The 12,900-nt window shown below is 38.1% G+C and overlaps 1 protein-coding gene across 1 annotated transcript in view; it reads left to right on the forward strand.

The window, feature by feature from the left end:
- Positions 1–1,613: 1,613 nt before the first annotated feature.
- Positions 1,614–12,900, forward strand: part of DTWD2 (DTW motif tRNA-uridine aminocarboxypropyltransferase 2) — a 92,812-nt gene continuing 81,525 nt past the window's right edge. Inside the window, exon 1 of the mRNA XM_004420284.3 lies at positions 1,614–1,926. Within this exon, the coding sequence (XP_004420341.1) occupies positions 1,715–1,926 (212 nt within the window). The 5' untranslated portion in view covers positions 1,614–1,714. The remainder of the gene's footprint in view (positions 1,927–12,900) is intronic.

The following is a 12,900-nucleotide window of genomic DNA, read 5'->3' on the forward strand; positions in this document are numbered from 1 at the left end:
ACAAATTGAAAGTTTTTCAATAAATGTGCTTTTTCCTAAGATTAATTAAACTATTAAATTTATATTATATTCTATTATTATATTTTATATTATATATAATAATATAAAGTTATATTATTATATTTTTCTAGACTAACTAAACTATTACATCTGCCAAGTTCTTGGTAGGTATTTAGACATCCTAGTTTTAATCGTTCTGCATCATACTTTTCAGATCCAATTTTAATATTTACTTATTGCGGTATCTTAAAATTTGGAGAATTTAGGACTTAAAAAAGAATGAAGAAAAACAAGGGAAAGGAAAGTGATGTTAATAATGAATTATTGCTGTGGTGAAAAAGTCCCCCAAAAAAGGACATTAAAAGAATAATCTTTAGCTAGCTATCAGCTAACAAAAACAAAGACTGATCAATTTAAAAAGAGGAGAGAAATCTTGATTATATTCATTTCTTATGAGAAAAATAATTACTTTAGGTAAATTGTAATGGTTCTCAACTTTGGTGCTCATCTGGACTACCTAGGGAGTGACAGATTCTGCTTCATTAGGTTTGAGGTAGAACCTAGGGCTTTATCAAATAATGATGAATGCTCCAAAGAGGATTCTAATCACCCCAAAGATTGAGAACAACGCGGCCAGTGGAAAACTCATTAGGTTTGAAGTCAGGAGGCTTCAATTTCCTACCTGGCCATTTTCCTCTCTTTGGGCTTCCTCATCTGTAAAAAGGAGGATCTTAGAATACATACTGTATTTAATCCTTCATAGCTCTAGAATCAAGATAATTATGATTGCAAAACCTAACTCAGATGACTGAGGAAAACTAAGTTTAATTTTTTCTTTACATGTAGAATACTGATAGAAGTAAAGTATTAATAAAGGCACCCATTTTGAGCAAGCCGTATTTCCGCTTTCATTCTAAGGTGGACTTCATTTTGGCTTTTAAAAAACTGCCAGCTATATTGCTGTTATCCAGGGGCTGTAAAAACCTGGGCAAAGTAGCTATCTTTCTATGGCTGTTTTTTTTTCTCATCCTTAACATCTCAGCCCTCCTGCCTCCTGATCTTAGGGGCCTCGGACAATTTAAAAACCTTATTTAAGAAATATTTGGTGTCTAGTGTAAAATGGTATGCTTGATGCCGAAGAGAAATACCAAGAAGTACAAGACACAGGTCCCTGCCCTTCTAGAGCGGGAAATTCGCATGAAACGGACTAGCCGTGACTTTAATTTTCGGTCGGTAACAACCTCTCCTTTGTTGGCCTTTAGCTATCAAGTCCATGAGCTGCTACAACTGCTGTGCCACTCGCCCAGCTAATTCCTAAACTGCCATCTTAAGGCGGAAAATACAGAATTCTATTTTATTTTCACTTTTAAAAGGGTGAAATTAAGGAAGGTATATTCGGGTTTGCTATTTGAAGTGTTCGCAGAGGGGATTCCTTTACCTGTCCCAGGGACGTTTACCTAATAATCCCACCTGCTCCCCAAGACAAGCCCCACTTCCCTTCCAGGGTTCTAGGTGAAAGGTCCCACTGCCTATTCATCGAGGGCTCTCGCCTTCTCCGCCGCGGGGTGGGACCTTGAGCCCGGTTTCGGAAGCCCGCCCCCCGTACGTGGCATGCGTGCGTGGCGTCGTGCGGCGCGGGCCGGTTTCTCCAGCGTGTAGCGCCCCCAGGCGGCCCCGGGGGCCTCAATGTGATAGGCCGCCGTGAGCGCCCGCCATGGAGCCGCAGAAAGAGGCGCGAACACCCGGGGACCCCATCGAGCGGCCGCCTGGGGCCTCGAGGTCTCAGACACCTAACGAGGAGAAGCGGCGGGAGCGCGGCGCAGCGGCGGCTGCCCTGGGCGCGGAGGCGGAAGGCTCCAGTGCAGACGGGCTGTGGGAACTGCCGGTGGAGCCGACCGAGCGGAGGCCCGAGTGCAGCCGCTGCAGGTGACCGCGGGGCGGGGGGGGGGACTGAGGCGGGCGGCGGCCTTCGGAGGAAGCTGTAGCGCCCCCTGCCGCGTAGGCGGCTGCTGCGCCTTCGGCCCCGCGGAGCGCTGGCTCTGGCATCTGCGCTTGAGGCGGCGGGTCCGCTGGTTGTCCTTGGAATCACTTTGAGCTACCTGTCACAGCTCTTTAGTAAGAAGCCGTTTATCCAGGTTCATGATATATAGCCTTACTTCCTGCAAGACGCTGAGCGTTTCATGGGCTGAGCAGACATGAGTTCTGCTGTCAGGAAACTTAAGAGTCTAATGGGCAAGTAAGGGCATAATGACAATAACATTTGCAATAGTTAACACTTTTATGCTTAAGTGACATAGTTATCTCACAGTAAAAAAACCAAAAAATGGATTAGAGAAGAGAGACAATCAAGGTGACCATTACAATAGTTAAGATTGTAGTATTGAGAGTTCTGAATTCACGTAGATATATTTATTGAGCACCTTTTATGTGCTAGGCACTGTGCTAGGTCCTGGGAATGCAGGCATGGCTAAAACACGTTGTCTCTGCCTTCATGGTGGCTCTTACAGTCTAATGAAGAGACAGTTTATTAAACAAGCAACAACAACAACTAATATTATTGAATGCACACAGTATGCCGGATTGTTTAAGTTCTTTTCAGGATTACCTCATTGTGCTGGTGTACTGCAGGACTGTGAGGATTGCTCTACCTGCTTGTTTGAATCTCATGCTGTTCACATATACTACTCTCTCTACCTCCTGGGTGTTCAGGATCATTTCCCTCGGTTCCTGAAGGTCTCCATGTATCACCTATCTCTCTGTTCCCTTAACAATTTTAACTATGAGATAGTGCCTTTACTTCCTCAACTCGGAATCACTCTGCAGTTTGTCATCAGATCCTACACTGCTCTGAAATGGCTTTCACTGAAGTCACCAGTAACCTCCATGAGAGGAAATCCAGGGGATTCTTTTCTGTTCACTTTTTACTGGACCTGTTAGTACCATTCTGCAGTTGTTACTCACTTCTGGAAGCACTCTCTTTCTTTGGCTTCCCTTTGATTTATCTGATTTCTCTGTCCTAGTCGTCTTTGCCTGTTCTACTGAAACTCTAAGTGTTGGGCTTCCTCAGGTCTTCACTTCTCTTCTAACCCCACACACTTCCCACAGGCGATGTTACCAGTTCTCATGAGTAAGTTATCACGTCTACCCCAGACTTGTCTCCTGAGCACCAGACCTGTAGATTCATTTAACCAGTGTTTATTGAGAGCTTTGCTACTCACTGGTAATACGTGGAGTCTGTGTCCTCATGAAGTGTTCAGTCTGTGATTGGATACAGATAATAAATCAGTAAATAAACCACCAAACGTAATTACATTGGGGAAAAAAACAGCAATAAAGGAAAGGAATGGGATGCCATGATAGAAAATAGCAGGATGGTGTCAGGAAAGATTTCTGGAGATAGCATTTATATTGAAAATTGAAAGGTAAGAAGGATCCAGCCAGGAGAACAGCATTGCAAGAAGGGGAACAAGGACAGACTGATTGAATGTCTTGACCACTAGAGTACTTGGAGTATCCTACCTTGGACATTTTGACCTTTGCCAGGGCTGGATTGTAAGACCTCAGAGGAAGGGATCTTGCGTGTAAGGCTCTTTTTACATTTTCTAAATGTACTGTGTATAGTAGGCACTCAAGAGACCTTTGAGGATGATCATTAATTTGTGTCTAGAAAGGACTGTATCTCAACAGAAGGGATGTGTGAATACAATTTATTTAAACAAGTTGTCTAAAGATGTTAGGAGATAACACTAAAAATGCTGTGAAGGGATCTTGATAGGAAGCTGAAAGAAAAGTGTTTCAAACATGAATCCAGGGCTAAATTATTATGCTAGCTTTATCATATAGTTTTTAGTGAATGGAGAACTGTTGATTATAAATGCTGTATATAGTTTTTTAAAAAAATTAGTCTGTGTTTAGCGAAGATTTATAATTTTTCTGATCTGCTCTCCTCCTTTAATAGACTTTATTTTTTAGAGCAGTTTTAGTTTTACAGCAAAATTGAGCAGAAAGTACAGAGATTTTTCCCTATACCCCCTGCCCTAACACATACATAGCTTCCACCGTTATCAGTATCCCCCACCAGAGTGGTACATTAATTACAATTAATGAAATTGACACATCATCATCACTCAAAGTCCATAGTTTACGTTAGGGTTTACTGTTGATGTTGTGCATATTTTGAATTTGGACAAATTTATAATAATATATATCCTCCATTATAGTATCATACAGAGTATTTTCACTGCCCTAAAAATCCTCTTTCCTCTGCCTTTTCATCTCTCCGTACCCCCAATCTGATCTGCTTTTTAAAAAATAAAAATGACTTGCTGGATTTTAGCTTGTTTTCAGTTACATTTAGTTAATACTTTAGGATTATGATTCATTCCAACATTTCTGCACTTTGCTTTTTCCATTGAAATTGTCTGCCTTTTAAAAGCTCTTCTCCCCCTTGACATGCTATGCATTTTGTTTAATTGGTTTGAACACAGTTCTAGAAATATGGAGAATATTTAGGTGTTATCAATAAAATATAAACTAATTGATGGCTCTTTATATTTTATTTCATTAGACTGTTAGGGTTTTACTAGTTCCCTGGGTGAACTTCTTTACATTTATGCTTATCATAATTTTTAAAACTAAAGTGCTTTGTTAGATTTGAGTGATCAGTAAGTCACAGTTATTTGGCCCTTTACTTAAAACACCTTATCTATTCACTTCTCTGAACACATTACTATAAATGTCACAGCCTAGGGAGTTCCATAAATTGGTTTTATCCAGGAAGTGCAAACTCAGTTTAACTTCTCAGCAGAATCTTGCTTGTTAGAAATACAACTTGTCTTAAACATGAATGGAATATTCTTTAGAAGACCCCAAACTAATTTGTTATTGCAAGGTACAGGTTTTATAGAAAGTGTGTTCCTGTTAGAGGGAACAGCATGTGCAGGACTACAGTGTATAGAGTATAGTGTATTTGGAGAGCTTGGCAGAAAGGAGGGAGTGGTAAGAGGCTAGGCTGCAGAGATTAGAGGTGGTTGCCCTGGGAAGGGCCAAATAAGCTATGCTAGAGAGTTTGAGCCTAATGCTCTAGAACCCAACCAACCAGCCACTGAAGTATTTTTATATTTGAGTGGTGGTGACGTTTGACTTTTATAGGTGGCTTTTAGCTGTCATAGTTTATTTTATTAAAAAAATGCAAACTGGATGGTGATACAGTGGTAAAAGGCTTGACTGGGAAGGGTCTCTATCCAGTAAAGATGCTAGACATGTTAATTATATTTTTATATCTTTTGTGTGTATTGCTGTGAGCCTGTGGACAAGAGTTAGAAACCACTTGCAAATCACTGGTCATAAGAATAATGGAAAAATGGCTAAATTCAGAGTATTTTTAATCTCTCTGAGGGAGGGAAACAGCAGGGAGAGCCTGCACACAAACTGACGCAGATAGACTTGGAGACCAAGTCCCCTCTCCAATGCTTTCTTCCCAGGAAAGTTGTAAGGATTGTAATAAACCACAGTACTATATTTAGCACCCATTTATTAAGCACTGGCCATCTGCAGGTTACCTACCAGGCTTAGGTATTTTATGTATGATATTTTATTTATTTCTCATAACAGCGTTCTAGAGTTGATAATATCGTTAGCTTTTAAATGATGAGGAGGTAGAGGTAACAAGCAGGTAGCAGAGTTGTGTCTCCAGCTCCAGTCCGCTTGGCTCCCAGGCTCGTGCTAGCATTTGTGCTTGCCCATGTTCCGTGCTTGCTGAAGAAGCCTTACAATTTTGTTTGCAGAGTAGGTGTGTAGTCACCAGTTGAATTGGAGCCACTAAGGCTGCAAGAGTAGCTCTGATTTTCATACTTTTTAAGCTAAAGTCTCTTTACTTCAAGCTTAGTCACAAGATGCCTGAGCTTTAGTATTCTCTAGCTCCTTTTTTAAAAAAAATTGAGATGTAATTGAGATATAACATTATGTAAATTTAAGGTGTTGATTTGATATATTTACATTTTGGAGTATGATTACCACTGGTAGCGTTCAGTATCGTCACATAGTTATCATTTTTTTTTTTTGTGGTGAGAAGATTTAATCAGTAATTTCTTAGCAGTTTTGAACTATATAATACGGTATTGTTGACTGTAATCACTATGCTGTGCAGTAGATCTCCAGAACTTATTCGTCTAGTTCCAAGTTTGTACCCTTTAACGACATCTACCTGCTGTATTTCATGTCATAGCCTTTTCCTTATTCTTTAGGCTTGGCTATTCTGGAGAAAAAAGCAATGGGGATAAAATCATGAGAGAGGGAAGGAGGGAAGACTGCGGATATTTAAGAATACAAGAGCCACAGACTGGCAGCTCATAAATGTTTTGAACTGTTTTTTTTTTTTTTTTTTTATCAGTTTTTAAATTAGTTGCTAACAGTTAAAAATCAAGATGTTTTATATAAAAATCAGATTTCTGGGTTCTGTGAGAATGAGAAGATCTAGCAGCTTGGGGGCCCCCTTCCTGAGCAATACATAGTTGGCTGAGCTGAGTATTGGCTGTGCTCTTAGATGGGACATGATCTGTCCAGGTCACCACAGCTCCCAGTCATTCCTGCTTAATTTTTCTATGATTAACTGCCTGCTCCTCGTAGGGATTTGCTTTTTGATGCTGGGTCTCATGTACATCATTGTGGCTGGTCTGCCTGAGCAGCAGGGTAAATCAGTGTGCAAGTTTGGTAGGGAAAAGTGTAATTTCCAAGGCAAATAGTTTAGAATAATTAAGATTGTTGAATTGGTATCAACACTTAGAAAACAAACTTTTGGTAAACTTAAAATCAGCTAGATTATTGATGATAATTTTTAGGGTAAAATCTTAGATAATCTGTAAATTTAACTCCTTGTGCATATCAAAGTTATCCTATTCTGAAGAGAAAATTATTGTTAATTTGTTCTTTCCTGTTAGTATAGAAAATATGTTTATTCTTTGAAGTAGTTCATTTGTAATATATGTGGAAAACTAACTGGTTTACAGATTAATGTGCAAGCTAATCATATAGTCAAAGTTGAGCAAAGATAATATATGTCAAGAGGGATTTTTTTCTTAATCTTAATTAAGTCTCCAAAGAGGGGTGACCAATTTTAGAAACCACATTAGAGCTTTGTAAATGTTTATTTTCCCCAAGAACAATAAGAATTATATCATTACCATCTGATAACAGTTTTCTTCAAAGAACATCAAAGCCCGTTAATTCTTTAGTATATTTGCCCACAATTAATTTTTCATAGTTCTGTTAGTGCTTATGTAGTGACAGAATATATTCAGAAGTAGTCTGGTCTAAAATTTGGTATTTAAAAAGAGTTGGAAGGTTACAAAGTGCTTTTACATTTACATTTTTATTTAATACATAAGATAACTTTGTAATTTAAATAGTTATTCTCTTTTATACTGTCCAGGTCAGGTGACTAGTACGAGGCAGAGCTGCTTTAGCTTTCATGTTTTTATTATTACAACACATAATAATGAATTATACTGAAATAAACAGTATGACTGCTTTTGTTTTCCTGTTGCGTATAGTAACTACTTCCAGTGAGGTGTTTCTTTGCCTTCTTCTAATCCATAAATTCTTTTCTTTTTCCTTTGTCCATGGCTATTTTAAATGATTTTGGGATGAGCAATTTTCATTTTTTTTTTAAGGTTGAGCTTTTATGTCCTGAATCCTTTATCTGCGTATGGTCAGCTTCTCATTTCTATTGGTGGCTCCTCACTTTTTAGTCAGAAAGGCAAATTTGAAGATCTTATTGATAGTAATTTATTTTTTTTCCTCTGCTGTTTTTTGTTTGCTTGTTTTTTGTTTTTTTCTATTTTAAGCCTAATGAAAGGGTTGTGGGGAAAGAGGAAGCAGTGAAGTGAAGTAAGTAGAAATGTTTTAGGATTACTCAAGGAAAAAAAATTAAAAGATGTGGAATGAGTCTCCTGACCTTGCAGAGGGTTAGAGGGATTAACCTGGTAAAAATGTGTTTCGTCTGTTTGTTTATGTAGACATTTTACTTGGCAGGCTAATCTTTTTTTTTTTTAATTGTGTTAATATATACATAACAATATTTAATCATCTTAGCTATTTATAAGTATATAATTCAGTGGCATTAAATACATTCATAATGTTGTGTAATCATCACCACTACCTATACCCAAAACTTTTTCATCATCCCTAACGTAAATTCTGTAGCCATTAAGTAATAACTTCCCATCCCCTTGCCCCCAGCTCCTGGTAACCTCTATTCTACTTTCTATTTCTATGAATTTGCCTATTCTAAATATTTCGTATAATCATACAGTATTTGTCCTTCTGTTTCTGACATTTCACTTAGAATAATGTTTTCAAGATCCATTTATGTTGTAGCAAATATCAAAATTTCATTCATTTTTATGGCTGAATTGTATGTTATACTGCTTTTGTTATCCATTATCCATTCTTTTGTTTATCCAGTATCCATTCATTTGTGGATGGACACTTGGCTTGTTTCTACCTTTTGGCTATTGTGACTAGTGCTGCTATGAACATAGGTATACAAATATCTATTCTAGTTCCTGTTTTTAATTCTTTTGGATAATATACCTAGGAGTGGAATTGCTGGGTCATATGGTAATTCTTTGATTAATTTTTTGAGGAATTGCCAAACTGTTTTCCATAGCACCTGCAGCCATTCCACATTCCCACCAGCAGTGCTCAAGGGTTCCAATTTCTCCACAAAACTGAAGATACACAGTTGCCTAAAGTAGTTAATAAACAAGGCATATATATAACCCTTAATGTACTTGAAATTGAGTCTTGAATGCAAACCCTCAAACCGAAGAAATCACTGAAAAAAATGCAGTGATTACCATTGCTCTAGCAAATCATGAATTCTTTTTTTTTATTGAGGTATAGTTGACATATAACCTTATATTAGTTTCAGGTGTGCAACATAATGATTCAGTATTTGTATATACGTTGCAAAATGATCACCACAATAAGTCTAGTTAACATCCATCACCGTACACAGTTACAAAAATTTTTTTCTTATGATGAGAACTTTTAAGATCTACTCTTTTAGCAACTTTCAAATATGCAGTACAGTATTATTAACTATAGTCATCATGCTGTACGTTACATCTCCATGACTTATTTATTATGTTATTTTATAACTGGAACTTTGTACCTTTTGACTCCCTTCACCCATTTCTCCTACCTGCCAACAAATCATGAATTCTTTGAGAGAACCTAATGTAATATATGCACATTATACAGTGGCAATGATGATTCCATTATTATTATTATTGTTATTATTATTATTATTTTCTCTTGGAATGGGAGAGTTGTTATTTTGCTACCGATTGATTTAACTTTTAATTTTAAAATAATTTTAGACTTACTGAAAAGTTGTAAAAATAGTACTGAGTGTTCCTGTATATCCTTCACCCAATAAGCCAGTATGGTTATTGTACATAACCTTAGTGCTATCATGAACTGTAAAGGGTCTGAGATTTTGTCTTATTTGCAAGTGGACAAGTTAGCCTGCCAGTTTCATGGATGCTGGATGCTGGCAAGCCATGAGATTCTTGGGTCAAAGACAAGGGACTTTTTTACTCATGGCACGACACCTAGTATGAGCTTCATGTTTGTGATGGTTCCTTTTGGTCTCCCTTCCTACCCCATGTCTTATAGGGCTTTCACAAAGCGGCCTAGGTGAATGCTGTGGACCCAGTGGGTTTGCATCATGGCTGAAGAACCCTGAGTTTAGGATTCCCAAATCTACTATAATGGCTTGTAAGCAAACCTGCCCTTTGCAAGTTTGGGAGAACTTGTTTCTGTCTTCAAAGGCAATTCACCATACAAACATCTTTGAAAAGATAGTCCAGAACAAAGACATAGTTAGTGCCTCACTCACAAGACACACAGAAATGCAAGAGACCTATGGAGAATTATCTCCCAACAAGTTCAGTTATCATTAAGAAATGAACATTGGTACAACACTATTAACTGTTTCAGAATTCACCAGTTTTCTGACGAGCCCTCGTTTTCTCTGGTTCAGGATCTAACCCAGGGTCCCATGTTGCATTAGTTGTATCTCCTTAGTCTCCTCTAGTTTGTGATGGCTCCTCACGCTTTTCTTGTTTTTCATGATCTTGATACTTTTGAAGAGTAGTGATAAGTTATTTTGTAGAATGTCTCTCAATTTGGGTTTGATTCATGTTTTTTCATGATTAGAATAAGGTTATGCTTTTTTGACAGGAATAATTATAGCATGATTATCCCTTGTTAGCACAGAAGTACATGATGGTGATATGCCCTATTCCTGCTGAGATTAACCCTGATCACTTGGTGAAGGTGGTGTTTGCTGGGTTTTTCTACTGAAAAGTTACTCTTTCGCCCTTTGCAATTAGTAAATATCTTGGAGGGGGAGTTACTTTGAGACTCTGCAAATATCCTATTTTTCCTCAAATTTTTGCCCACTAACTTTTGCATGCATTAGTGGATCTTGCCTGTAACAATTATTACTGTGGTGTTTTAATGGTGATTTTCTATTTACTCCATTCTTTCTACATTTATTGATGGGGATTTTTCTATATGGAAGAGCTGTCTCTTCGTCCTGTTTGTTTATTCAATTTACTTATACCTATATGGAATCATGGATATTTATTTTATTCTCTTGGTTATAATCCAGTACTATTGTTATTTACTTTGTTGCTCAAATTGTTCCTCTTGGGCAGTTGGGAGCTCTTGTGTGAAAGGTTGGCTCCTGGACCCTTTTGGCATGCTTATCCTTTTTTGAGACCTTACTTTCTGGCACCGTAAGATGGTCCAAGCTCAATCTGTATTTTCCCTTTCCCAGACTTAGAATCAACCACTTCTCCAAGAAACCCTGGTTTCTTGGAGAATGGTATTAGAAACTGAGATCGGGGCTCTAGGTGTGTTTGTTGCTACTGGGATAGACATCTTATCAGTGGACAGAGCTAGGATATTTTTGTATATATATTGACCTTTGCATACGTCTACTTCTATATTTGTTTCCGAATCTCTGTGTGTGTGTGTATGTGTATCATAAGTTCCATCCAGTACCACAGAGTTTATTCTAGCCTTCTTCCTTTCTTTATTTCTAACTTCTTTCTTTGACAGTGAGAAACATGGCTCTTTTTATCTATAGCATATCTATAGCATTATCTATAGCATATAGCATATTGCATTATCTGTAGCATATATAGCATATCTATAGCATAATATAGCATATTATTTGTTCAAATCTAGTATACACATGAAGTCACCCATACCCCTGTTCCTGATGGACTTCTGCTTTGTAATTCTGGAGAACTCTCAGGAAAGGCATCATACCACCAGATGCATTCTGATGGTGACTACTTTTATCAATTTAATTAACTTTGTATAGCTCCTGATCTTTTCATTTCATAATTATTTTTGACTTTGTCTTATGTATATACTGAGGAGCTAAGACTGACATAGCATATCGTCAGCTAATTTGCATATGATGTAAAAAATATTAAACATCTTTTCTGGTGAAAAGATCTGAAAACCACAGACTTTTGGAGAAACCTTGAGGGAGCATCTATTCAGTGCTTCTTGAAAATATTTTTTTTTTTTCTGAATACAAGTGGTACATGATCAGTAGAAAAAGTTACACATTACAGAAATATATAATAGAGCAGATGGAAATTCCTCATTACCCCTTATGACAACCACTACCTACCCACATATACGAGATAACTTATCCAGTGCTTTTTATTTTATTTTTTTTTATAATTTTATTTATTTATTTTTTTCCCCCAAAGCCCCAGCAGATAGTTGCATGTCATAGCTGCACATCTCTCCAGTTGCTGTCCGTGGGACATGGCCTCAGCATGGCCGGAGAAGCAGTGCGTCGGTGCGCGCCCGGGATCCGAACCCTGGGCCGCCAGCAGCAGAGTGCGTGCACTTAACCGCTAAGCCACGGGGCCGGCCCTCCAGTGCTTTTTAAACTTGAACATTTTATAGCCACCTTTTGAGGTTTACTCTTGTAAATCTGTCAGAGTGGTAGAGAAACAGCCCAATCTAGCTAGATATCTAGGAAACTGATAAAGATATTAGAAGTCATTGTGGGATTTTGATGCTGTTAGGATAGCTTTATGGCCAGGGTTCCAAGGAATGCCAGTGACTGCCCTCAATATAGCCTGTCACCAAGCTAGGTACTGGGGGTATTAAAATGAATGAAACTTGGCTATTACCATCAAGGATCTTTAAGGGGAGAAACACATATAAGCCAGTTGTAATTATAGCATAAATAGTGTGTTTTAGGAGGACAGAATTGGGAGGAACCCCTACCTGAAGCTTCACAGTGGAGGTGGTATTTAAACTACTCTTTAGTACCTGGATTTTCTTAGTGCCATTGCTCTGCCCTGAATTTTTACAGTCCTGTACTTATTGAAGTAGCTTTGCAGCCTCCATTTTGTCATCTATCCAATTCCCTTTCAACAAAGTTCATTGGATTTTTAACATCTAGGTCTGCTTCTTTTATTCCTTTCCTGGAGACCTTCCATGCTTATATTTTAGGTAAAGAATGGAATTCAGACTGTAGTGTGGCCACCAATGCCCTGCAGGTCACACCTCAGCCTGTCCTGCTTGTCTCTTCCTCCACCATCCCCTTCACATACCCGCTTCTTAGCTACCCGAACTACTCCCTGAAACAGGTGTTTTTTATGTTTTGCTTTACGCCTAAAACAGGTGTTTTTTATGTTGTGCTTGCCTTTGTTCTGTTTTTCTCTCTGTATCAAATGCTCCTCCCTCATCTCTGCTGTCTGAAATCCTACTTTATTTTCAGGTCCAGCTCAAATACAATGTCTTCTGTGAAACCATTTTTCATCCTTCCTTCTGTCTTTCAAGTTTGAATTGTTT

This window comes from Ceratotherium simum, chromosome 4 (assembly GCF_057802395.1).
Source record: "Ceratotherium simum simum isolate JZ-2026a chromosome 4, ASM5780239v1, whole genome shotgun sequence".
NCBI lineage: Eukaryota > Metazoa > Chordata > Mammalia > Perissodactyla > Rhinocerotidae > Ceratotherium > Ceratotherium simum.